Source organism: Nomascus leucogenys, chromosome 3, assembly GCF_006542625.1.
Source record: "Nomascus leucogenys isolate Asia chromosome 3, Asia_NLE_v1, whole genome shotgun sequence".
Classification (NCBI taxonomy): Eukaryota; Metazoa; Chordata; class Mammalia; order Primates; family Hylobatidae; genus Nomascus; species Nomascus leucogenys.
Genome location: NC_044383.1, coordinates 19,991,181 through 20,018,231, shown reverse-complemented (window position 1 = coordinate 20,018,231; position 27,051 = coordinate 19,991,181). Strand labels below are relative to the sequence as shown.

Sequence of the window (27,051 nt, the reverse complement as noted above, 5' to 3'; positions counted from 1 at the left end):
TCTCTGAGTAGACCAAATATAGATTGTGATGTTCATCCAACATCTGGCTGAGCCATTCAGGTTTCCTGATTTGAGTAATTGGGCTAAGGGATGTGGAATGAATTTCCAGCTAATAGTTGGAGTGGGTGCTGTGTGTGACCACAGGTCCCCTCTTCACAATCGAGGAACCCTTTCTTTTAGCTGCCAGGTATAAGCTGCAGAGGGCTCTCAGCTGAGGATTACCCTTAACCAAATTATTATTATAATATAATTTGGTTATATAGTATATAGAATAATTTCATCCAGTTGTTTTCTGAGAACTGTTCTTAACCAAAGAGAATTGCCCAAAGTCACACCTCTTCCAGGAGGGCAGCTTCTATCCAATGGTAGGACCATCCCAGTACAAAGGTCCAGTCCTCTTGGGTCATCACAGGACAACACTGAGGCCATCCTAGCTCCAGAACTTTCTGTGGATGGGCCTCTGTTGCAACTGCATTGCAACCCCTTCTTCTTCTGCGCAGTCCTGCTTTCCTCCCTCCCCCATGTGTATGGAACCCAAGACTACTCCCCTGTCAAACTTTCTGCACACAATCTCAGTGGCTGTATTTCTCAGCAAACCCAACCTAAGATGGTAGCGGCTGCAGTTGCTGGAAGGGCACAGGAAAGGCATCATTTCTTTAATAAACACTGGGCCCATTGCCACAGCTAAAGAGTAATAGTAAGGAAGAAGAGAAAATGAAAACTGGCCAGGCAATGGGAAGTCTTAGCTTTTCGATATATTGTTTTCTTCAGTAAGTGCTCAGGTAGCCCTACTCCAGGCCCTGGAGTCTATGCAGTAGAGTGGGAAAAGCAGCTGGCTTGAAGTCAGAAGACTTCAAATCCTGGCCCTGTTTTAAGCTATGTGCCCCTGGGCAATTTATTATATCTAACCTCTCTGAGCCTCACTTTCTTTAACTGCAAAATGGGCCAAATTACCTTACATAGTAGTTATAAAGACTTGTAGGAGCTCAGGATTGTAAAAGCACTTGAAACACAGAAGCTGCTAAATACATATTCTCAAAAACACATTCCTTTCACAAATGCGGGGGCATCCTAGTGCCTTCCAGGTCAGAGAATGGGATGTGCAGTACCAATGAATTTCCAGTGGATATGAACATACTGAACTGAGCTTGGGGCCTTGCAGCAGAGCTGGGAAGGGCTCATGCCCAGTTAACAAGGTATTTCCATTGCTCCTTCCTCCCAAAAGTGGAAGTTAATGGAACAGGCAGCAGGGCTGTGAGACCACAAGAAAGAGCAGGGACTTCCCTGCAGGATGTCTTCTCTGATCAACGAAGATTTTAGGAATTTGTCTGAAGACCAGCCATGTGACTGAGCAATTTCATTGTGAAAATGTAACTCCACAAGGCTGGAACCCGATCTGTCTTCTTTACTCCCTAGAGCACTGCTGGGCACATAGTAGGTGCTCAGTAAGCACTTGTGGAATGAATGACTGAATGATCTTTAGTTCCCTACCCCACAGAAAAGTCTGATGATTTCCAGATGTGGCGTGTGTGCATAATTTCTGAGTAAATGCTTTGAGGGCAGCATTCTGGCAACAGCCCAGGGGCCCCACCCATGTCTCAGCCGTGCCTCCATTGTTTTCCAGCGTCCCCTCTAGCTGTGCAATGCTTTGGCTGCGTCACTTTCTCCCAAAGCAGTGTCTGCAAACCAGGGCCCTCTTTTTGTAAATACAGTTTTATAGGAACAGAATCATGTCCATTAGCATAAGTGTCACTTGGTACTGCTTTTGTGCTACCACTGCAGGATTGAGTAGTTGCAACAGAAAATTACTCTCTGGTCCTTTCAGAAAGTGTTTATTGATCCCATCCTAAAGAGATCAAATTAGACAAGGGTTCATCCCCAGAAGGTGGTCATTCCTTCCCTGGGTTGCAGACTAGACTTACTGAGCACCACGCCCTTTCATCTCTGAGGGGCTCAGCAAGTCTCATCCCATGGAAAGACTTCACGGATTCCAAAGCCAGGGTGTTGTGCAAAGGTCTGTTCTATGCCCGCTGTGGCACTAAGCACCTTACCTTTATGTTCCCATATACACCTCTCAGTAACACCATGAAGAAAGAAAGAAAATTATCCCTATTTTATAGATGAGGAAACGGAGGCCCAGAGAGGATAAATGACTGGCCTGAGGTCACACAGTCGGGAGGTGGCAGAGCTGGGGCTCAACCCCAGGTTCTGAGTCCGAGCTGCTGTTTTAGGTGCTTCTCTAGGCTGCCTCCCTTTCCTGAAGGCTTAGCGGGAAGAAGCCTCAAGGTACTTGAGGAAAACAAACATGAAACACGTTTGTTCAGGCCCAACAAGTGACTGCTGCATAAAAACAATCCCTCAGTTGGTCATGGTGGCTCACACCTGTGATCCCAGGGCTTTGGGCGGCTAAGGCAGGAGGATCCCTTGACCTCAGGAGTTCAAGACCTGCCTGGGCAACATAGTGAGACCCCCGTCTCTATAAAAAATTTAAAAACTAACTGGGCACGGTGGCAAGTGTCTGTAGTCCCAACTACTTAGGAGGCTGAGGCAGGAGGGTCACTTGAGCCTGGGAGGTTGAGGTTGCAGTGAGCCACAGTTGGACCACTGCACTCCAGCCTGGGCAGCAAAGTAAGACCCTGTCTCTTAAAACAAAAACAAAAACAAAAACCAATCCCTTGCCTAGAACATCAAAGGGTGGGTCTCTGGCAAGGGCCTTGTGAAGAAGCCTTTCCATTTGGTAAAGAATCAGCCAACTAGAGAACCAGACTCCCAAGGCCTCCCATGCAGGGCAGGGACTCTCTCCAGCGGTACGTAACCCAACACGTGAGAAAATGTCACCCAGGGAACAGAGAGACCAGATTAACTTGATAACATCTGAAACCCCCATCTGGATGAGCACTAAAGCCTTTGTGTTTGGATTTAAAAACCAGAGATCCCAGGTGGGTTAGTTCCAACTCCCCAGATAAAGACATATTACATGATTAGCCAGCCTCTTTTGTCCTTCTAAATTAGAAAGATTAAGTATATTTTAGAGAATTGTCTCCTTTAGGACTAACTGTAGAAATTTATTTAATTTCACTTTGTCATGATAACAAAACTTTAGGGAAATAAGAGACAAATATATGGAAGGCCTGCAGTTATTACAAAAAGAGCAAAAGTGTTCCCTTTTTGTTTGAAATAAAGAGAAGATTACATGTCAGGGAAATTAATCTGATTACAAAGATGAACAGCAAACTCACCAGGTCGCTTCCTGTTGACACAGGAAGAAAAGCTTCTGGCTTGTTTTCTGGGAATCTCTCCACCAAGTCAGAAGGTCAGTAATTCACACGAGGCAGTGGAGGGGAAAAGAGACGCCTGAGTCACATGAGTGATTTCATGGATTGGCTTGTCCGAACACTTCCGTTTTTGCTTTTTACCGTCTGTACAAACACTGCGAAGACTCCAGCAAAGTCCTCATGTGTACTGCCTCCTTGGGCCTTGCTCTGGGATCAGGTAACCACCAACAAAATCCTCAGCACTGCACCGATGTCCTTTTTAGCTACCATGTCACCGTGGCCACCATGTCATGGTAGCCACCTCCCATCCTCCCACCCATGAGGATTTCTATTCCATCACCTTGTTTCACTCTTTTTCATAGAAATCACTAACAAAAATTAACTGTTTACTTTTTCACTGTCTGCCCATCTCCTCCTCAACCAGTTCTCATCTGCTTCCTTTGTCCCCACATCACCAACGCCTGGCTCACAGCAGAGCCTCTGTAAGTATTTGATGAATATTAATGGAGTGTTCACGAATAAGTTGAAGTGTGCTTAAAATTTCACAAATACTTTTAGTTTTTCACATCCGGTTTTTCCTTTCATATTGAGTTGGCTATGCTATCTAAGGCACCCTGGTGATAACACGTCCAACTGTCACATGGATAAAGTGGTCATTCATTTGTTCATTTCATCCAACATAAACTTATTGAGCACTTATCCAGTGCTGGGCATCTATGCCAAGGATTCAATGGTGATCAAAACAGAGTGCCTGCTCTCCTGAGTTTTCAGTCTAATGGGGACAATGGGAAACAAATATTAATGAAACAGCAATACGGCTGTGACATTACAACCTCGATAAATGCTGTAAAGAAGAAATGCATGCAGGGCTTCTGAGGAAGTAATGTTTGGGCTAAGAGATGAAAGATGCATTAACTAGGAGAGTTAACTAAATTAACTTGCTCAGGAGTGAGCAGGGTTCCAGTTAACAGATTTGTGGTTGTCATAAGGATTAGGGGAAAGACAGAGTAGGGCTAGAGAAGAACTTTCTAGGAAAAGGGACTACAGCCAGGCGCGGTGGCTCATGCCTATAATCCTAGCACTTTGGGAGCCTGAGAGGGGTGGATCACCTGAGGTCAGGAGTTTGAGACCAGCCTGGCCAAGATGGCGAAATCCCGTCTCTACTAAAAATACAAAAATTAGCCAGGCATGGTGGCATGCACCTGTATTCCCAGTTATTCACGAGGCTGAGGCAGGAGAATCGCTTGAACCCAGGAGGCAGAGATTGCAGTGAGCCAAGATCACGCCACTGCACTCCAGCCTGGATTACAGAGCAAGACTCTGTCTCAAAATAATAATAATAATAATAAAAAGAAAAAGGGACTACTAACATGGGCATGTATTATGGTGATCAGGTGGATGTTGATGGTGCGGGGGGGCGGGGTGGGGGGAGTTGATGGCTGCCTAAAATAGGATGGAGACAAAAATATGTGGATAAAAGAAAATAATGTGGAAGTTATTTAGGAGGTAAAATGGCAGGACCAGGACGTGGCTAGTCCTTCAAGGCTCATCTGGTGACTGGGGCATTCTTTTGGGCTGGGATCTGTGGGGCCCTCCCCAGCTAGCAACTTGGCTTTCAGAAGTAGATGCAGCCACTGATGCAGTATGCGTGTCAAACAGGGATGGCAGGTGGGTGAAGGGCTGAGCAACGGGGCACAGGAGAGCACATGCCTCCGCTGGCAGCAGTATTTCAAAACCTGGATTTATGACTCAGGTCAGGAGGATTCCTGGAACCCAGGCATAGTTGTTTACAGGAGATTAAGATCATGCCTATTAAAGAAATCAATTGTGTCCACAAGAACCCACACTTAATAGGTAATTGCTGCTTAGTAGAACTCTACCTGCGACCAGCATAGCCAAATAAGGAACACAGGAAACAATTGTCCTGAAATATGAACACCATGTTTTTGTTTCCTGCACTTGATCAAAGAAAGACTCCAACGAAAGGGGAAAAAATAATTAAAAAGTAAAAGCCTTACGTAATGAGGTTTAAAAGAAAACTTTTGAAGCCAACAAGCAACTGTGGGCAACACTTCAAAGGGCCTAGAATCAATGTTTGTCAATAGCAGTTTTGCATCCTTTAATTTATGTCTCATGAATATAAAGTGTGATGTTATTAGGAGCCCATCCATGCCTTAATTCTGTTTGAGATTTGATGAACCAGAAGTCTGTTAACATTCTATACAAATCAGCACTGGCAGAGTCCTGTGGCACAGGCTTCACCTGATCTTTTATCCTGAGGCTGGGATGCTAGTTACGCTGTCAGGCTTTCTGCTCGGAACACCGAGCAGCTGCCATGTGCACCGTGGAGCCAGGGGGCTATGTCAGCTACTTTCTTTGGAGAGTTTATCCCCAGAAGAGAAACCACCTCATGACTCAGCCCAGCCCCAAAGTTGCCATTTGTTTAATCAAGATAGTTGGTTTGCAAAACATTAAACATTAAACAGTATTTGATGCCTAGTTAATAATTTGCATCCTCTTCATTTGTTCCTGAATCCTTGGAGACTGACATTTTCCCCCCTAAAGGCATAGACAACAAAAGAAATTTTATTGAGAGTAAAACACAAGTCCTTAAACTGCAAAGATGTTTGCCAGGATGTCTGATCTCCATGTTCTGCTGTTAATGGCTCTGGTGGGAAAGACAGCCTGTGGGGTAAGTGTTCTTTTCTAATATCTGTAGTTGAGAGACTCTGAAGTTTACTAGGAGGACCAAGCTAGGCTGGGAGTGATGAGAAACTTTAGAGTGACAGGCTGGAGTTGCCAAGTTGGAGATGTTCTAACTACAAGAACCAATGCAGGCCTGTGGCTTGGTTTCTTCTGAGCAGCCACTCCCATGGGAACAGGTGTCTGACTTGAGCCATCTTGGAGCGGAGCCTCCATGAATGCATTCCAGCAAAGGAGACTGGGGCAAGAAAATGTGCCCCAGGGCATGGATTGTAATATGTCACGGATCTCATAGACCCCTTTGAGAAGCCAAGGAAAGCTATAAACTCTCTCCCCAGGAAAATACACCTATCTATTGGTGCTGACACACACAGTTTTCCAGTGATTTGGGGCTGACACTAGGGTAAGAACCAACGTGCTATGGCCTTAGAGGGGAAGCCTGCTGACTGCAAATGATCCTGGCAGTGGGTCTGCATAAATAGTTTGGATTTGGGGAGAAGCTTTGTGTTTATACTTTTCCCGTGACAGCAGCGGATGAGGCATAGAGGGTGAGCAGAGGCCCAAGGGAGGTTGCAGTGAGCAGGGAAGGGAAGTCCTGTCAGAGAGTCTTGAATGGGGGACTCAGGACCTTACAGAGCAGATGACTTGTCAAGATGTTAGTTCCTTCTGCATGCCGTGGTCCAAGAGTGTCAGATGGATCTCTGTGGGCATGTGAAAGAGGGCCTTGCACAGAAATGGAGTCTCCTTGGAGTTCCGTGCTGGTTGTGGTCTGAGGCACGAATGTGGGCTTTGGAGCCAGGGTTTGAATCTCAGCTTTGCCACATTCCAGCTGTGGAACGTTGGGCAAGGAACATAATCTCTCTGAGCCTCAGTGTTGTCTTCTGCAAATCAATTGCTAACCTCTCATAGATTTGGGGAGGGCCACAATTAAATGAGGTCATGTATGTGGCTCACAAATAAATGTGAACTCTACTCCCTTAAAATGTCAAGAATGAACACAACTTCTCCATAAAAATCAGAGAATGCTCCGCCTTGTTGGGGAGGGGTGGTAGAAAGTGGGCAGAGGATGAGAACTAAAGTAACAGTCATAACCTCTCTACCTTATTAAGTACCTTTGCATTTTGTTCCCCATTTCACTCCGTAGAGCATTTCCTGAAGGAAGCAGATTAAGTTACAGGTTTTCTGATTAGCATGTTTTTAAAACAATAGCTTCTCCTTTCTTTTCTGCCAACTGTGCTCAGACACCTATCTTAGCTCTGTATTAAGTTGCCAAGTGACTCACGTCTGAAAGGGTTTTCTTTTCAAATCGTGACTTGTGTGTGTGTGGTGGCTGTAATTACAAATTGTTGTCAAGCTCCTACATCATTTGATGGCTTGTTGGGTGTCTGAGGCCGAGACACAGCAGAAATACCACAGGTCTAGAGAAAGGCAGGAGAAATCATCAGAGGCCCATGCAGGGCCCAGAGAACGTACCAGTCGGAAAGAATTAGATCCTAAACTTTGCAGGCAAGGAGAAACGTTGACACAGTCTGTTTGAAGTTCACAAAAGGATAATGGTCCCGAAAAATCCCTTTTTTGCAAACCCCAGTGAATTTTTAGGGTTAGCAATGAAATTATAAGTCAATAATGGATAAAAGAGAAAATATGAGAGTTAGCCTTCAGGCAATGAGCTTAGTCAATTCCAAAGAGAGGATTCGGGGCTTTGGAATGCTTTCTTACCCCAGATGTGTGCCAGACAGGTGGTCGGGAAGGCGGCTTGTGTTCCACAGGCTGGCACACAGACATCAGGGGAAAGTGGCCAAGTCGTTCAGATGCTTTGGAGAGTTTGGGGTGTCATGGGGGGTAAAGAAGCCACATAGCCAGCTGGGCTGGGTGGCCTCTCCAGCCCCACACAGCTGAAAGTCATAACTAACTGCTACCATTTAATGAGGAGTCCTGAGTGCTAGCCCCTGAACTTTCCATGAATTGGTTCATCTCTGGAAGGACCCCAAGAAGTCATTCCTACTATGCTCCCATTTTACAGAAACGAAGCTGGAAAACTGGGCCCGTCCCAAGTCATACAACTGATGAGTGGCAGAGCTGAGCTCTGGACTACAGACTGGTTTCCGTGTAGCCAGTCTGCTGTCTGGGGCCCTGGGTGAGGATGAGCTTTCTTTGTTTCGTACAGCTTCAGGGGCATGGCTTTTCCTGTAGGGAAAGGAGGCTCTTAGACCAGGCACATGTTTGCTGGGTGGAGTGTGATTGACTCCACGTGTCTCTGAAACGCCAAAGAAAGGCAGCTATAAGATCTGTGGTCACTATTCATTGCAAAGACACGCAGGTACTCTCCCGTGAATTCAGATCATGTAGCAAATGAGGACTGTTCTTTGGGATCATCTGTCATGGAGATTTTTATTCTGATCACCACTAGTCCAAGAGATATGGGTCAAAAATCATTGCTGTGAACTCCAGGGCATCATTCATTGTGCCTTCCTGTTCTACTTGAGGTTTGGTTTTTCTAACATATCATTTTTGAGCACCTGTCCATCACAGCCTCATATCATTATCCCTGTTTTATGGATGAGATACAAACCCAGAGATGTTAAACTAACTTTCCGGCCAGGATTGGGGCCAGGTCTGTCTGACTCCACGTTCATCACAGGAGGCCTGCTTAACTGTAAATAAGGCATGGACTTGTCTTAGAAATCTCTTCTTGCTAGGATTCTTAGAGTGATTTGGGGCCTAGCTGGGCTCAGCCGTAATAGAATTTGGCCTCTCCAAGCCCAGAAACCAGAGGACAATGTTTGTCCAGCTTGCCTGCTTATCTCAGCCCATCCCTAGAAAGAAGAAAGACAAAGCCTTCTCCTCTCCCCTGCAAAGAAGGTGCTTTCAATTAAAACAATGTTTACATTTCTGGGCTTTTAAAACCCTAGAACTCTAGAATCTTCCCAGGTATAGAGCCACAAAAAGTTTGCATAGGTCGGAAGTTGCAAATTGGCAGCTTGAAATACACTCTGCTCACAGCTCAAGTTTAACTTGGTGGGTAGAAGATTGACTCGAAGAGTATTTTAGTTTTATTTTAATTGTTTGGCCACACGAAAATAGGAACACAGAACATTTCCCATAAAGATACAGATTCCCAGCTTTTCTTGAAAATGAGACATTTGAGTAGCACTGGGTTCACATTCTTGGCTGGCACCACGGAGAGGGGTAGCCACTGCTGTTGTTGTTAGATGAAGTTTGAGGACAGGTGTGGTAGCTCATGCCTGTAATTCTAGCACTTTGGGAGTCCAAGGTGGGAGGATGGCTTGAGGCCAGGAGTTTGAGACTAGCAACATAGCAAGACCGTGTCTCTATCAAAAAAAAAAAAATTTTTTAATTAAGCAGGTGTGGTGGTACATGTCTGTAGTCTCAGCTACTTGGGAGGCTGAGGCAGAAGCATCACCTGAGCCCAGGAGGTGGAGATTGCAACGAGCAGAGAAGGTGCCATTGCATCCTGCCTTGGCAACAGAGCAAGACTCCATCTCAAAAAAAGTTTAAAAAAAAAAAAGAAAGAAAGAAAAGAAAGAAAGAAAGAAAGAAAGAAAGAAAGCTTGAGTTTCCCAGATCCTGCTAGTCCTCTCTCTTTGATTTTTTTTTTTTTTTTTTTTTTTTTTTTGTAGAGACTGGTTTTTGCTATGCTCCACAAAGCTGGTATCAAACTCCTGACCTTAAGTGATCCTCTAGCCTTGGCCTCTCAAAGTGCTGAGATGACAGGTGTGAGACATCATGCCTGGCCCCCATACTATCTAGAACTCTTCCTCTTGACCAATGTGCATTGTCTGCCTGATTCTGCCTTAGTGCACTTCCCTAGTTATTGCTCAGAAATGCTGTGGATATTGACTTATCAGAGCCAGTTTGAGATGGGCAAGTGGCCAGGCTCAGCATCTGATTAATTCAAGCATCCACACCTGCATGGGCTCCAAGACCAAACAAGGTCTTGGACAGGAATATGGGAGCCACTCTTTTCAAAGCCTCCAGAATGCCAGAGTCTCTTTCGGGCCTAGGAGAGACTGAAGAGGCATTCCTCCCTCTTACTGCCATCTACACGGTCTTAGGGAAAGGGGAGGGACTGATTTTCACTGCAAATTCTCATAGATTTTTTTTTTAACTGGTCTGAAGCACAAATGCAACTCATTACCTTTAGCGGTGTACACTGATATTTAGGGAAATCAGGTCGCAGGAAATCACGTGTATATAGGCACGGGTATATTTATGTTTTCAATTCATTAGAGTTTCCTAAATGCAAGAGCAATTCTGCTGTCACAGAGAAACAGCATGGCAGAATATTCGGCAGCCGGGATTTTAAATAAAACATGCTTTTTCTTCATAATTAATATGACAAGGTTTCCTGGCTTAGGACTTGGCAACAATCCCAGGAAAAATGGATGGGGGGAGGGGGTTGGTGCGCCATGCCTGTGACCCGCAAACAAGTTCCAGGAAAAGTTGATGCTGAGTAAGTTCTCCTTAGTCGGCTCTTCCGGCACTCTGAGAAAACAAAACGAACTCACTGACAACAGTGGCTATTAATAACAGTAGTAGTAAGAGTAATTGTAATAATTAATAGTAGCAGCAACCACATATGAAGTCTTTACATATGCCAGATGAGGCATGCTTTATGTTTATTATCTCATTTAAGCTTCTCCCAAACCCTATGAGGTAGGGACCAATGTCATTCTCATTTACAGACAAGAAACTAAGCATAGAGCAGTTAAATCATCTACCCAAGATGGCACCTCCGGGAGGTTACAGCTCTGGGATTCAAGGTGTCTCCAACGCCAAGTTCTATGCTCACAAGCACTGTGGTTGAGATCATCATGCCTGGCACTGCCCAAAGACAAACAAGACCGTTTTGTGTGGTATCAAAGGTGTCAAAACGGGCAGCAGCCTGAGACTCCAGCTTCCAGCAGGAGACAAAGTTGCTCCCATCTGGACGTTCCCTCAATAGCCCTGAAGCTTTGCTTTCCGACACCACGAGGATGGAGTCTTGCCGGCTAGCCAACTAGTTTGTTCAGTGTTTTCAAAACTTCAGTCATGAATGAAGCCATCTTTAGAAATTCTGCCAAAGCCCAAATTAGTTTCTTAATACTTTTGTTAAGGACTCACCTTTTCTCTACCTAAATTGATTTAGTTCTAAAGGAAATTGTCATTACTACAAAGAAAGCGAAGTGATGTCATTGAATTCTAGCTGGCTGCTGTTGACGTGCTAAAGCTCTGAGCCTGAAGCAGCTTTATCCTCCTTAGAGGAAAGATCAGCAGGAGGCAGAGGATAGAGACACCAGCACCCCCCAGTCCTTCCCCCTGGTGGGATTGGAAGGCTTGACAGTCAACCTGAGAAAAGAAAGACTTTCTCACGCTGTTTCTGTTTTATTCTAATGCTGTTATTTCACGTCCTGGCTAGGCACCACCTCAATCAACTCAGGTACCCGCAGTGGCTCACATCTGATGCCATGGAAAGCGCAGGAGTGAGCATAGCTTCAGCAGAGGTGGTGCTGATGCCCAGCTGGGGAGTTACCTTCCTGAAGCCCTGGGCTATTTGCTGGGGCTGACTGACCAAAAAGGGAAACATGGCGGCTTGTGCTTATGAGGCAGCCCCACGCTCAGCTGCGCTTTCGTTTTGTCCACTTGCTTGTCTTAATTCTTTTTTTCTATTTTTTTGAGATAAAGTCTCACTCTGTTGCCCAGGCTGGAGTGCAATGGTGCGATCTTGGCTCAATGCAAACTTCACCTCCCAGGTTAAAGCAATTCTCCTGACTCAGCCTCCCGAGTAGCTGAGATTACAGGCACCCGCCACCACGCCTAGCTAATTTTTGTATTCTTAGTAGAGACAGGGTTTCACCATGTTGGTCAGGCTGGTCTCAAACTCCTGACCTTAAGTGATCCACCCGCCCTGGACTTCCAAAGTGCTGGGATTAAAGGCGTGAGCCACCGTGCCCAGCCTTCACTTGCCTTTTAAAAGAGCTTCCAAGAGCATTATCATATGCAGAATTTTTACCCAGTCTCCTTGTCTTGGATGGCCTCACTCCCTAACCTTCAAACTCCCCTCCACCACCATCTGTTTGCACCAAGTCCCTGGGATGAGCCATTTGTACAGATATTTCTCACCAAGTCTCACCTGCAGAGTAATCATTGCAAATGCCATACGCCTCCTGAGCAGCCACAGTTCCTTGAAGAAAACACTGGAATTGGGAAAGGGAAGTCTTACTTTTATAATTGGGGAAACTGAGGCACAGAGAGACTCAACAACTTGCACAGGAGCAAAGATAGGCCCTGAGTCTCCTCAGCCAGAAGCTTCATACCCAAGAGAGCTTGGTATAACCAAAGCGTGGCCAAGGGCAGAGTCGCCTGGGCACTGGAGGAAGATGTGTGTTGTGTTCCCAGCCCACCTCAGACCCATGGACGCACAACCTCTGTGGGTGGGCTCCAGGGATCTGTATTTTTATCAAGTTCCCCAGACAATTCCTATGCACATTGAGGTTTAATAACCAATGTCTTTAAAATGGAAATTCTCCGGATGTACAAATGGGACTCTTCTCTTTCTGCCCATTGCCCCTGTCCCATCTCTGCCTGCCACCGTCACAGGAAGCTGCAGCTCAGCCCTTAGCTGGGTAGGGTCTGAGTGGCCAGCTCTGGGCTTTATAGCAGGGAAGCTGCACAGAGTCCCTCTGAGCCAGGCATAGGTGATCAGTGTCAGAGCCAGGAGACCTGAGCCTGAGTCCCTCCCCTGCCCCAATGCATCCATGTCCTTACACAAACCACTTCACCATGCTGGGCCTCAGCTTCCTCCTCTGCAGATGAAGGGTCTAAGCCAGTTCCTCTCTACAGTGGCTCCTGGGTTATCACTGTGGTCTGGTGAACAGCTTCACCCAGGTGTCCAGGAAGGAAACCACCCACAGGCACTGCTGGCCAGCACCTTCACCTTTGGCTTCCACATTTTCCCGTGAGACCCTTTGCCCCCTTACCCTGAGCTTCAGGTGAAAGCAAACCTGCAGTGAACCTGCCAGTCTTGAGACGGCATTGAGCAATCTGTGCAAAAGCAAGAAGGGCAAGATTCGTTTGCCTGAGAAGGGACGGAGTGGCACCACTTCACACCTATTAGGATGGCTCATTTCATACCTATTAGGATGGCTATCATTTTTGAGAATGGGGAATAACAAGTGTGGGTGAGAATATGGAGTAATTGGAACCCTCAGGCCTCGCTGGTAGGTATGTAAAATGGTGTGGCCACTGTGGAAAACAGTACGGTGGTCCCTGACAAAGTTAAACATAGAACTACCCTAGGACCCAGTAATTCCACATCTAAGTACATATCTGAAAGAACCAAAAGCAGAGACTTGAACAGAAATCTGTATATCAATGTTCATAGCAGCATTATTCACAATAGCCAAAAGGTGTAAATGACCCATGTCCATCAAGAGATGAATGCATAAACAACATGCGTTTAGATAGAGACAGTGGAATACTATTTAGCTGTAAAAAGGGAGGAAAGTTTGATACATGCTACCTAGAAGACCTTGGAAACATGATGCACAGTGAAATAAAGGCAGTCCCAGAAGGACAAATATTGTAGGATTCCGCTTCCACGAGATACTTAGAATTGCCAAATGCACAGACAGAAAGTAGGCTAGAGATTATCAGGGCTGAGGGAGAAGAAGGAGGAGGCATTTCTGTTCAATGAGTACAGTCTATGTTGGGGATGATGAAAAAGTTTGGGGATTAGAGAGTGGTGATGGGTACACAACATTGTGAATGTAATTAGTATCACTGAATGGTACACCTACAAATGGTCAGAATGACAAATGTGATGTTCTGTATATGTTACCACAATTTTCAAATAAAAGGACTGAGTGGCTTGGCACAACTGCTCATCTTGGTGTCTTCTAGGATAAAGTTGGTTAGACAGAAAGTCAAGGAGGGGCAGAGTGAGAAGGAGCCCGTGTCTCTGAATCCTACTGATTTGCAGTGTAATTTTCTTGGGGGTGGGGAGTGTATACGTCTAGTCTATTTTGTCCTATCTTTAATCCAGTGATGATTTCAACTCAGGCTGAAATGACATCGCTTATCTTTGTAACAGGAGCCAGAGAAGAACAACATGAGGCAGGATTTGGTCTGGGCACTGGCAGCCACTGCCCTCTGGCACCTCCACTACTCACTCTGGCCTTGAGCTCTTTGCCCAGCAAGGGGACTGGCCCTGCTGAACTGTGCACACTTGTCCCTGTCCACCTTCCAGTCCAGTGGTTGCAGCCTCAACCATGGCCATGGTGCAGAGGTCTCTCCTCCCCAGCTGCCCTTGGGAGTCACGCAGTCCCTCCCTGGTGGTTGGCAACACGTGGCCTACCACCAGGCATAGGGTAGAACATGCAAGGAGGAAGGGATGGTGTGATTAAGGTCCCAACCTTTTACCCAGCAAGCAGAAGATTTTTCTGCTCTTAATTCATTCTGAGCTGAGCCTCTGTCCCCAGAAGACAAATCTGGCCCTATCTCCCCCGTCACTGCCTCCTAATCCCTCTGAGAACATTTTCTACCAACGAATTTCTGGAACACATCAACTCAGACTTCTAGGCTTTTTGTTTTGTCTTCCAGAAGTTTTGGAATTCTGGAAGGCAGAGGAAGAATCTTAGTTGAAATAATCACTGGATTAAAGATAGGACAAAATAGATTTGATATATGTGCACCCCACCCACAAGGAGATTACACTGTAAATCAGTAAGACTCAGAGACACAGCATCCTTCTCTCCCTGCCTTCCTCACTAACCAACCTTAACCTGGGAGGACACCAGACTTTGAGACTCTGGTGGTTTAGGGAGTTTAACATTGCTAAGGGCCTGCTCCTAACCTTGAAGTCAGTGTCCTGAGCCAGGGATCCATTGAGAAAGCCCAAGTGTGGAGTAGAAGAAATGGTAGTTGGATCTAGAATGGTCTTTCTAAATATATTACAAAGCAGCTACCTTACCCTGTGCAGAAGCAGCAGTGTCCACCCTTTAAGAGAAGATGGCTCAGCTGGGACCACGTGCTATTTTAGCCCTGTTGAAACTAGGAATGGATGTGGTGGGAGAAGTGGGTAGTGGCTTACATGCCTTTTGATCTGGGTGGAGATGTTTGTTAAGATGTATTTACCGCAGTAGGCTGACTGAGGCTCAATTTGAATTTTGTACTTTCTCCATCTGTCATTAGGGCCAAGTAGGCCCTCTCTGTGGCTTGCCAGGCCTAGGCCAGATTGGAGAAGCTTTTTTTTTTTTTTTTTTTTTTTTTTTAGACAGAGTCTCACTCTCTCACCCAGGCTGGAGTGCCGTGGCACAATCTCTGCTCACTGCAACCTCCACTTCCCAGGTTCAAGCGATTCTTGTGCCTCAGCCACCCGAGTAGCTGGGATTACAGGCTCCCACCATCACGCCTGGCTAATTTTTCTATTTTTAGTAGAGATGGGGTTTTGCCACGTTGGCCAAGCTGGTCTCCAACTCCTGGCCTCAAGTGATCTGCCCACCTTGGCCTCCCAAAGTGTTGGGATTACAGGCGTGAGCCACCACACCCGGCCCACAGATAAGCCTTTTTATAAAGCATTCCAGGAACAGTGCCCCCGATTGTGAACCTAGCTCAACACCTGCCTCTCTTAAGGTTAACGAGCTTTTCTGTTTCTTTCTCCTCCATCCTCGCTTTATTACTGTGTACACGCGGCAGCTTCCTGGTCCCTCACGACAATGGTGACTAAGAGCAAGGACTCTGATATGAGACTGACGCTCTCCTGTCCTGGCTCCAGCATTTCCTAGTTAAGTTATTTTAGACAACTTAATATCTGAAAACCTCAGTTTTCTCACCTCTAAAATGGACATAATTGGCCGGGTGCGGTGGCTCACGCTTGTAATCCCAGCACTTTGGGAGGCTGAGGCGGGCGGATCACCAGGTCGGGAGATCGAGACCACGGTGAAACCCCGTCTCTACTAAAAAATACAAAAAATTAGCCGGGAGTGGTGGTGGGTGCCTGTAGTCCCAGCTACTCGGAGAGGCTGAGGCAGGAGAATGGCATGAACCCGGGAGGCGGAGCTTGCAGTGAGCCGAGACTGCGCCACTGCACTCCAGCCTGGGCGACAGAGCGAGACTCCATCTCAAAAAAAAAATAAATAAATAAAATAAAAAAATAAAATGGACATAATCATAATATCTAAATTATGAAGTATTGTGTGCAACAACCAAGACAAAATGCACGTAAAATATTTAGCACAGTTGATGGCACATTGTCAGCTCTAAAGGAATGTGAACTGAGATCACAATTTTCTCCTTGTTAATTATCTCTTCCTCCTACTCTTCCATTGATCTTTCTCTTTGGATGTGCAAGTCCCGGGATTAAGGGTTCTTCTACCATTTCCTTGTCTCTGGGGGAAGAGTTAATGGAATGATGCAATGAAAGGAGGCAAATACTGTGTCCACCCTTCCCACCTACCATCATCCAGGTTAGTTTCAGGGATCCGGATATAGGCATAAGTAATCCACTATCAGCCTGGACTTTCCCATACGGTCCCCAAATATCCAGCCCGGTGCTGGGGCTACCAGTTTCCACATTGCACCACGGGCCCTCTCTGTGGGTGGACACTGTGAGTCACAAAATGAGTGACTTGTTTCAGATTCCGGCGACCCCCTGACAGGCAGCCCAAGCTGTTTACTTCAGGCTCCCTGAGAGCCCAGCCCAGGAAGTCTCGGCTTTCTTTTTGTTTGGTTTCCCTCCGAGCGCCAGCTCCTAGGAAGGGCACGTCTGCCACCTGCTGGCTGTAGGCAGCATGGCAGCCGGCTGTCCCTCAGGCTCCAGCTGGAGCCGGGATGTGCAATGCTGGCCAAGGCATAGGTCTTGGAGGGCCCTTCCGTGCTGGACCCCGAGGAAGGATGTCCCTCAAAGTCTTCTGTCCACTTCTTAGGACATGGCCCATCCTGTTCAGCTCAAAGAGAAGAATTCGTAGGGAATCTCCATGGCCCATCCTGTTCAGCTCAAAGAGAAGAATTCGTAGGGAATCTCCTCAGGACTGGGCGGAGACAGGTCCAGACAGACAGGCCCTGCCCTGAGAAAGGCAAGGCAAGGAGCAAAGACCAGGACCAAGGCCCAGATGACTAGGGGTGATGAGGGTGAGATTGAAGGAGGGGTAACCTTTGTCCTTGAGGTCTTAGTGTATTAGTCCATTCTCATGCTGCTAATAAAGACATACCCGAGACTGGGTAATTTATGAAGAAAAAGAGGTTTAATAGACTCACAGTTCCACATGGCTGGGGAGGCCTCCCAATCACAGCAGAAGGTGAAAGACACTTCTTACATGGTGGCAGGCAAGACAGTGTGTGCAGGGGAACTGTGCATTATAAAACCATCAGATGTCATGAGACTTAATCACTATCACGAGAACAGCACGGGAAAAACACGCTCCCATGATTCAATTGCCTGCCACATGGTCCCTCCTACGACACATGGGAATTATGGGAGCTACAATTCAAGATGAGATTTGGGTGGGGACACAGCCAAACCATATTAGGGTCCCCTCATGGCACCTCTCTGGCACTCAACCCCAGAGGTACCCAATTCTGGCAATCCTTGTTCAAGCAACCTAGGCCCAGAAGCACCCCTAAGGCCTAAGCTGCCCCTCCTCTGCCAGGCCTCCCCACTACCAACCCCCACCTTCAGCCCCAAACAGAACACCTGTCCCATTTCACCGCCTGCAGAAACAGGGTGTGGGGGAGGTGGTTAGCCAGGAAGTCATTAGACAGAGGCACAGTCCCAGACAACAAATGGCCTGTCTTCCTTTTTTTGCATTCCTTTCCCCTCACCAACATGTTATTTTGTAATTTTTTAAACCCACAGAAAAGTGGGAAGAATAATGCAATGAATATGCTTCATCCAGATAGATGCCACAATTGTTAACATGTCGTTATAGCTGCTGTGCTTCTCATTCTCCTGTGTGTGTGTATAGTTGTTTCGTTTGTTTGTTTGCTGAATCATTTGCAAGTAAATTGCAGACATCACTCTAAATATTTCACCATGCATCTCTCTCTCTCTCTTTTTTTTTTTCTTAGATGGGGTCTCACTCTGTAGCCCAGGCTGGAGTGCAGTGGTGCAATCTCGGCTCACTGCAAGCTCTGCCTCCTGGGCTCACACCATTCTCCTGCCTCAGCCTCCCGAGTAGCTGGGACTACAGGCACCCGCCACCACGTCCGGCTAATTTTTTGTATTTTTAGTGGAGATTGGGTTTCACTGTGAGCCAGGATGGTCTTGATCTCCTGACCTCGTGATCCGCCCGCCTCGGCCTCCCAAAGTGCTGGGATTACAGGCGTGAGCCACCACACCTGACCAGCATCTCTTAAGAATAGGTACATTTTCCTACAGAACTACAATACCATTGTTTACTCTCAAGAAAGTCAACATTGACACAATAATATTGTCTAATATGTCTCTATTCAAATTTCCCACTTGTTTCAGTGTCTTAGTCCATTTTGTGTTGCTACAAAGGAATACCTGAGGCTAGGTGACATATTTTTTTAAAAAAGAGGTTTATTTGGCTTGGATTTCTGAGGGCTGGAAAGTCCAGGATTAGGCAGCTGCTTTTGGCAAGGGCCTCAAGCTGCCACCACTCATGGCAGAAGGGAAAGGGGAGCCAGTGTGCAGAGATCACATGACAAGAGGGGAAGCAAGAGGGAGGGGTGGAGGTGCCAGGCTCTTTGTAACAACCAGCTCTCCTAGGAACTAATAGAGTGAAACCTTGCTTACCCTGAGGGAGAGCACTAATCCATTCGTAATGGATCCACCCCTATGCCCCAACATTGAGGCCCCACCTCCAACACTGGGGATCAAATTTCAGCATGAGGTTTGGAGAGAACAAATATCCAAGTCAGCACAAACCATAGCACTCAATGTCCTTTTTGCCATTGTTTTTAAATGGAATCCAATTAAGAGTCACACACTGCATTTCATTGCCACATCCTTTACTAAAAATACAGTCCTCCCATCTTTTTTTGTCTTTTATGGTGTTGACATTTTTCTGGAGGCTAGGCTAGGTGTTTTGTAGAATGCCCTGCAATTTGAATCTCACAATTTGGATCTGTCATATTCCTCATGAGTAAATTCAGGGTAACTATTTTTGCCAAGAATACTATCTGTTGATATTGTACATCCTCAGTACATATCAGGATGCATTATTTCTTTTTATTTTTCTTTCCTAACCCTATATCATCTACCTACTTCCCAAAATCATGTAAGTAAGCCTACAGTAAAACAGAAAATTAGAAATTCTGCAGAGGGTAGAAGCAGCGAATATACCAAACTGCCTAGCTTGATGTATCTCATTGATCTCAGCTTTCTGGCAGCCAAGACCCAAAGGGAAAGCTGTTTAGTGGTAGAACTCTCATTTCTTTAAATCAGGGTTCAGCAAACTTTGTTTGTAAAATGTCAGATAGTAAATATTTGGGGTTATACTTTATCCCTACAAAAGCAGCCATAAACAAACAGGCATGGTTGTTTTCCAATAAAACTTTATTTGCAAAAACACAACTGCTAGGCTTGGCCCAAGGGCCCTTATTTGCTGGCCCCTGATTAAAGTGGAAGAGCATACTCCAGGTATTAAATGAGTAAAACTTTCTTTTTCGGGTTGAATACTGCATATTAAAGGAGCTATTTATATCATTATTTATTTATTCAGCAAATCTTTTTGAGGAATGCCATGTGCCAAGCTCTATGCTAGGTATTGGGTAATACATCAATGACAAAACAGACAAAATCCCTGCCTTTCTGGAGGACAGAGTCTGATGTGAGAGACAGGTGACATGCAAATAAATGTAAATCTATGCACTGCAATAAGGATCATGGAGGGAATAAATGGGTGCAGTGACAAAACAATGGGGATAGGGAAATGTCATATTGATGGGATATTTCAGGGAAGATAACATTTAAACTGAGACCTAGCGAAGGTCATAGAGGAGACCTTCCAGGCGGAGGCAACAATAATTGCCAAGGCCCTGAGGTGGGAGGAATTTATCTTGCGCCATTTTGAATCCAGGTGTGGCTGAAGCTTAGTAACGGGCAATGGGAGGGAGGAGTATGGGAGGATGTTTGTAGGTCATGGCAGGTGTTTGCATTTTATTCTAAGAACAACGGGAAGCCACTGAAGAGTTTTAAGCATCTGTCCATCCCCAATCCCCAGGAACTGTCACCTGAAGAAATCACCTAGATTTCAGCATGAATTCTGAATCCTATCACAGCTATGCGGCCTCCGAGTCCAAATTTTCTCATCTGTAAACAAGGCTGATGCAAGCCTCTTCATAGGGCTGTTAATAAGGATGAAATGCAGCAATGAGTGATCAGGCAGGGAGCAGATGAAACTCACTGCAACTGATGAGCACGCCAGTACCTGGGCAGCCGTGTTCCGAAGCAAGGACAGGTGCAGACAAGCAACACGACCCCCTGCTGTGGAGAAGGACAATGCTTCAGTGCTCAGCAGGCACAGGTGGTGGTGGTGGAGGGTGTATCTTCAAACAGACCCCATCCCCCCTCCCTTCAACCTCCATCCCAACCACAGCCATCAGAAAGCACGCAGTGCACCTGCACCCCATACGATCTCCTCAGGCTAACAGCTAAGGAGCGCGCCCGGCAGAGCTCCATCTCGACGCTGATCTGCTGTGTTGTTTTGTTTTTCAGTTCTCCCTGATGTCTTTATTGGAAAGCTTGGACCCAGGTAAGTGTGCTGATCTCCCTGGGGCTTGCCACCAATCCCAGGCTGGTTCTGGGCTGGTGAAAAGGAGGCCTAAGTATGGAAGTGTTGGAGGGACCTCAGGGTTCAGGTTCCAGGGTGTCACAGGCACCTTTGAGAACTTGCCCTCAAAATTTGTGCACCCACAATGCTTTACACAATTTTGAGTTTCCTGTGGACACCGCTGAGCCCAGCCTCAGGATCCCAAGGGAAATATTGCCTACGTAGCTGAAACCTTTGATTTTATAAAGAACTGAGGCCTAGAGAGGGGAAGCAATTTACTCCTGGCCACACAGCAAATTGGAGGCTGAGATGAGGTGAAAGGCCGAGGCAAAGTGAGGGCGAGATGAAAAATGTCTGGTTCCAGGCAGGCCAGCCCTGTGCCACACTCATCCGCTCCACCTCTTTCTGTGGGAGGGTGGCCTCCGGGCTGACCTGCCCTGGTGATACCCTCCCACCAGCACCTCTGCCATTGTCCCCTCTGCCCGAATGGTTTGCTTCCTCAGGCTCAACGCATCCACCACCCGGTGGATCCTGTATCTTCACAAAGGCTCTCTGTCTCACAGACTCGCTCTCTCATTGTCTCCCTTTCCTGTGTCCTCGGCCTTGTGCCCACAGCGTGCGCAGGCTAAGCAGGGCCACCCCTTCCACATCATGCACTCCTGGTCCTTTGGCTCTGGGTTCGAGTCTCCCTTTGCAGCTCTGAGCCCCAGTGGAGAAAATTCTGCTCACCACTCCATTTGGCCAGAGGCCAACAACCCCACTGGTAGAGATCTACACTGGTCACCTACAGAGCGCCATAGCCAGGCAGATAACACAAGGAGACTGTGGCCACGTCTGAACCTTGAATCAAGGATTTATTAGGCACAAAGATGGCAGTAACTGGGCCAAATTCAGTTTGACAGTCAATATTGTCCAGCAGCAAACCCCTGGATGGGCAGAAAGATAAGGCCAGGTCTTCGTTCTGTCCCAGGTGCTCAGAGGATATTTGTGGAGTTGAAGAGAAATGTATATGGGCATGGTTTGTGGGGTTTTAAGAAAATCTGTGTCTTTCCCCAACACGAAGGATATTCAACGACATATAGTTAGTTCCTCCGAAGGCGCGTATTTCAGGGTTATACCCTAGCTGACGGCCACACCACCACCCACACTTGGAGTCCAGGGAGGAGCCAAGACCAAGGGGCTGGAAAGGTGGCCTCTTCCCCAGCCTTGAGCACAAATTGCTCAGGCACCGCTGAAGGGGATCCTTGGGTCTGATTTTCAGAGATACAGGGCTGTAGGAGCTATGGGGTGACACAGTGGAAGAAAAAGAAGTGCGGAAGACTCAAGGACCCTTGACTTTACTGCCGGCTGCCAGAAAGTTGTAAGAGACATCTACAGTGGGTTCATGACACCCTGGAATTGTGCAGTGAACAACTTGAGCAACTGTAAGCAGTGGCCCTACTGAACAGAGACCACGGAAAGGGAGTGGAGTTAGCCTATGTGCCCGTAGATTTATAGCTTTAATCAAACAGACTGGGAGCTACAGGGTCAGATTTGATCTGCAAACAGGAAGAACTTTCTCACTATCAGAGTTGTCCAGAAATCTGAATGGGCCATTGGGCTCTCAGGAGGTAATGAGTTTCCCATCACTGGAAGATTTTTAAGCACAGGCTGAAAAACCACTTATAGGGAGTGAAGAGTATTTAATTTAACCCTCAAGAAACTGGGCCGTACAAGAACTCTGCCAACAGCTTCAGACAGTTTGGGATATAAATGAAGGGACCCCGAAGCAGACTTCTCGTGGGATCCAGAGTCCATCTCGAGGTGTCATAGCCTCCAGGGAGTGGGCTGAGATGTAGGGAGTGGGCTGAGATGTTGAGTGTGGGCCTTTTTGCAAAGAGTAGATTCAGTTTAAAAACATCCTTGTTCAGTGTCTGACTTAACCTCTCACAGGGGTTGTGCTTTGATGGTATTTGTCAGCTGCCTGCTGGCTCTAGACAACAGTGTGTCTGCAGTGTGGCTCTAGACAACAGAAGGAGACCCCGTGCTCGTACTCATGGGCAAGCTGCTTCTTTGGTTGGTCTTGCTGGAGACAGCGCATGGTGAGGGCCTTGCTGGAGCAGAAGGTGCCCAGTCCCCAGTCCCCAATGGGTGGTGGAGGAGGTAGCCAGCAAACAGCACAGACTCTGCCCATCTCCCCAAAGCAGGTGCCACGACAGCCAGCAGGCCTGTGGAAATGCCTCTTCAAAGCTGGCTTGGCTCTGCCCAGCAATGCAGGCTGAGCCCATCCATCAGCTGTCCTACTGCCTGCCAGCGAGAGTCTCTGCTGGGCTTGCCCCGCCAGCCAGATTGGAAGCGTCAAATGCAGGCAGACAGGGCTGGGGTTTGGAGGAGACCCTGGGAGGAGCCGTCTGTGCCACAGTGATGGATGACACCAACAGGGACGACATTCCGGGGATTTTGATTCCGTTCCACACATCTGGCAAGCTCCTTAACCAGAGCAGCTGCAAAGCTCCCATCGCAGGAACTCTGAGCGTTTTCTGAGAGACCCCAAACATGGACCGAGTTAATCCTGGTCAAGGGACCCGGAGCATGTGCTTAAGAAGGTTTCCCAATGCATGCTACTTCCTGAAAGCTAAAACCCATGGAGTTTCATGAAACCCAAACCTATAATAGATTCCAGGATCGTAAAAAGGCAAATAAGACTTGGAGTTAGGTAGACCTGGGTTATGATGTCATCTCCTTGGCCTTCATTTTTCCTTATCTGCAAAATAGCAATAATAATACCTACACCATAGGGTTGCTTTAAGGTGAAGTAAGATTGTGGGCAACCGCATTTATTTAGTTTAGTGTCTGATATATAGAAAATACTCAATACATTATAACCTATTATTAGGATAATTTGCTTAACTAAGGATACTCTCATGATCCTTCCTGATAATTTCTAGAAACAGACTCTGAAAACTAGACAAACCCACAAGAATTGCTTTTTATTCCTGATAGAAAATGCTTGAACAGCTGCCCCTTTCTTTCCCAAAGCTCCTCCCTTTTCTATAGCCTAGAGAAAGTCACAAATAATCTATGTTTAAACCTGAACTGTTTTTCTACAATCTACCAGTGGAACCGAAATTTATGTCAGGCTGCTGTGCCTCTCTACCCAGGAAAATATGTGGACGAGTTTCTAGATCTCTACAGAGCTCATCAGGTATTTTCTTTGCCAAGAACATTTGACCCATTTCTCACACAGTTTCTTACTGAAATTACCTATTTGCTCTGCTTTAAGCAGACATCATTTTTTTAACCAGCAAAGCTGCATGCAGGCCAATCAGAAAGCAGAAAGGCTTAGCCACTAAGGGAAAAATAAATCTGTCAATCATATACATTAACTACAGGTAGGGCTTTGTGTTGGGCACTCTGGGGTTAAAAGAGGAATGGAAACGGCCCTTCCTCTTAAGAAACTAACTATCTAGTTGGAGGAAACAAATAAGATAGACCAAATACCCAAGATAGAGGTGCCATCTGAGATCTAGCTATGACACTTAAAACTCTCCAGCCATCTGGGCCACAGAGGAATGCTCTTGTATCTAAAATTCTTATCCCATTAGCAATCTAATATCAATCAAGCCCTGTGTGTCGGTTTGTCATTATTGCAAAATATACTACCCCAAACTTAGTAGCTTAAACCACTGACCATGTATTTAGGTCACAATTCTTTGGGTTGACAATTTTGGCTGGGTTCAGCTGGGCAGTTCTTCTGGGCTGCGTCAGGCTCAGTTGATCCTGACTGGGCTTGCTCATGTGTCCGCAGAAGCTGGCATCTTATCTTGCTGAATATTGGCTGGACTTTCTTATATGTCTGAGGCCTCAGCTAGGACCACTAGGCCAGCTGTTGTCCACATGTTCTCATACGCTCTTGCAGAATAGGCCAAACTGTTCACATGGCAGTCACGTGGGTCCAGGAGTGGGAGAGATAGAGAGAGTCGAGAGAGAACAAGACTTCTTGAGGCTCAGGCTCTGAGCTGGCACACCATCCTTCCATCACACAAGCTATTGGCCAAAGCATGTCCTAAGGCCAACCCAGAACCAAGGGGCAGGGAAACTGACTCCATCTCTTGGTGGGAGAAACTGAAAAGTCACATTGCAAAGCGTGTGGGTGCAGGGAGGGGTGGAGAATCAAGGGCTATTTTTGTCATCAGATTGGCTCATACTGAAGCAGAGTTTCACTGTGGAACTTGAGGGCACCAGGCCTAGCCTTGGTCACTTCTAGCTCCCTCACCTATTCACAACTCTTTAACCTCCTTCCTTAACTGGCTTTCATCCCCCACCCAACCTTGGCTGGAGGCTTCCTTGACGACAAGGCCACATCCTACTCTTATTTGTATAACTCCCCACCATCCCCAATGCCATCCTGCACCTGGCATAATACTTGGTCCATTGTAGGTTCACAAGACAAGTTACTTACGCAGACAATAGGATTAAGTGCCAACATAATGGGAAAGACAAAATAAGATTTAAGCCTGGAAGTGGAGAAACCCTCCCAGATGATGCTCCTATAAAGCACCTTCAAATTCCATGGCAGATGGAAAGGATCTTGGTGACTTTCCTTGCACAGCCACCAGTTGGATGGCTTCTTCCACCCTGGCTACCTGGGGCCACTGAGCTCTGCTCGTTCTATCCATCTTGCCTGAGGCCCACGGGCCCTAGAGAATAGGAAGCCTTTCTTAGCAGGAAGATGATTCAAAGCCTATGTATTTTATTTCTTCTTTGGCTTCACTGAGAGGTAAGCAGACCTTGTTAATAGGTCTGGATTCAAGTTAAAATCCTCTAACAGACATTTCATTCATCCCTCGTCACCTGGAAAAGTCACACCATACCATCTACATCAGAATCTTCCCCATTTCTAAATATCTGCAAAAGAAGTAATTCTTAATGGCCTTGCCAAGATAAGCTGGTCTGATTGCCAACCTGTGGGAGAGATGGGAGAAATTACAGAAGCAACCTGAAGGGCACTTATCTATAAACACCTGTTGGAAAAACAAAAATAAATTCTCCAAAGAAAAAGAAATAACTAAGCAATGCAATCAGCTCATTACCAAACCCCTTTGTCTCTCCTAAATGTCAGTTTGAAAAATCTTTCATGTCAAACTCAGAAAAACATTTTTTTCTCACTTTCTCCCTCTCTTTCTCTGCTTTATCACGCTAGATGGAGGAAAACTTTATTTGCTCCAGGAAGACAATGGCCTTATCTTCAACCTGGATCCTCAGCCCTAAAAAGGTGGCCTCCCCTGGGAGCATTTTCATAGTGGGGAAAAGCAGTTCGAGAGAAATAATGAGCAAGCCAAGGGAGTCTTGACTTGACACTGTGATAAACGAGGTGAAACTTTGGCAAGAAACCAGAGTTGGCGTATTCAAAAAAGAAATAAAAAGCTAGTTCCATTTTAATGGGAAATATAAAACAGCCATTGTGCAAAAGTCGATTTTTCAAAAGCCAGAGAGATAAAGACTCTAACAGAATGACTGAGAGATGAGTAAGATAATGTGGTTGATAATCAGGCTTAGGTAAAGTGCCATCCTCCAAGCCATCAGCTGGCTCCGTAGGAGTGCCTTTTCAAGTCAGCTATCTGCATTTGCTCCCGCATCATTATCATATGCATCTCTGGACAGCTTCCTTGCAGCTTCAACTTGCCGACTTGCCATACTCCCGCCGGCTGGAGAGAGCAAAGTCAACCTGACTTTTTTCAAATCCCAAACTTCCACAGACCTACCAGCCACAGAGCTACCAGGATCTCCCCAGAAAGGCCCCAGAGAGCAAAGAGCTTGAGTCCAGCCAATCTTACACATACCTCTTTTTTTCCCAATGACTAGTCTAGTGTGAGGTTTACAACTGTAGGCAAGATCCATGAAATTTTATAAGGTTATCCTTGGTAAATTCCTAATGAGCAGGCTGGATAGTCAATGGGGATGGTGGGACACATTTTCCCAAGGGTAAGTGTGGGAGTATCCGAGGCAATGTAAGGCACCAGTTGAAACAGTTGAGTGCTGTAGTTGAGCTAGTGAGATTTAGGAGTTGTATGGAGACAAACTGCCATAGTTCATATCCTGCCCTTTAGTAGCTATGTGACCTTGGCCAAGTTACTCAATCTCTGTCAGCCTCAGGTTTCTCAACTTAGAGTGAATAATACACCTCCTAGATTTTTATGAAGATGAAGTTGGACAGTACATGTAAAGTGCTTAGCACAGGGCATGGTACATAGTAAAGTCTCAATAAATGTTATCTCTTAAAATGACGCTGTAGATACTGCTTGGGAGTAGTTTGATGCCATGATCAAAAGGAAAATGATGAGTTTTCTTTGATTTCA

At 46.3% G+C, this 27,051-nt stretch overlaps 1 protein-coding gene across 2 annotated transcripts in view; it reads left to right on the top strand.

The window, feature by feature from the left end:
- The first annotated feature begins 3,626 nt into the window (after window positions 1-3,626).
- Window positions 3,627-27,051, top strand: part of HABP2 (hyaluronan binding protein 2) — a 45,522-nt gene continuing 22,097 nt past the window's right edge. Inside the window, exons 1-2 of one of the 2 annotated variants that reach the window (XM_003255482.4) lie at window positions 3,627-3,757; window positions 20,659-20,695. In XM_003255482.4, coding sequence (XP_003255530.2) covers window positions 20,668-20,695 — 28 coding nt within the window. In that variant the 5' untranslated portion in view covers window positions 3,627-3,757; window positions 20,659-20,667. Of the gene's footprint in view, window positions 3,758-5,803; window positions 5,968-20,658; window positions 20,696-27,051 lie in introns of those variants that run through there. The other variant, XM_003255481.4, reaches the window with a different exon arrangement.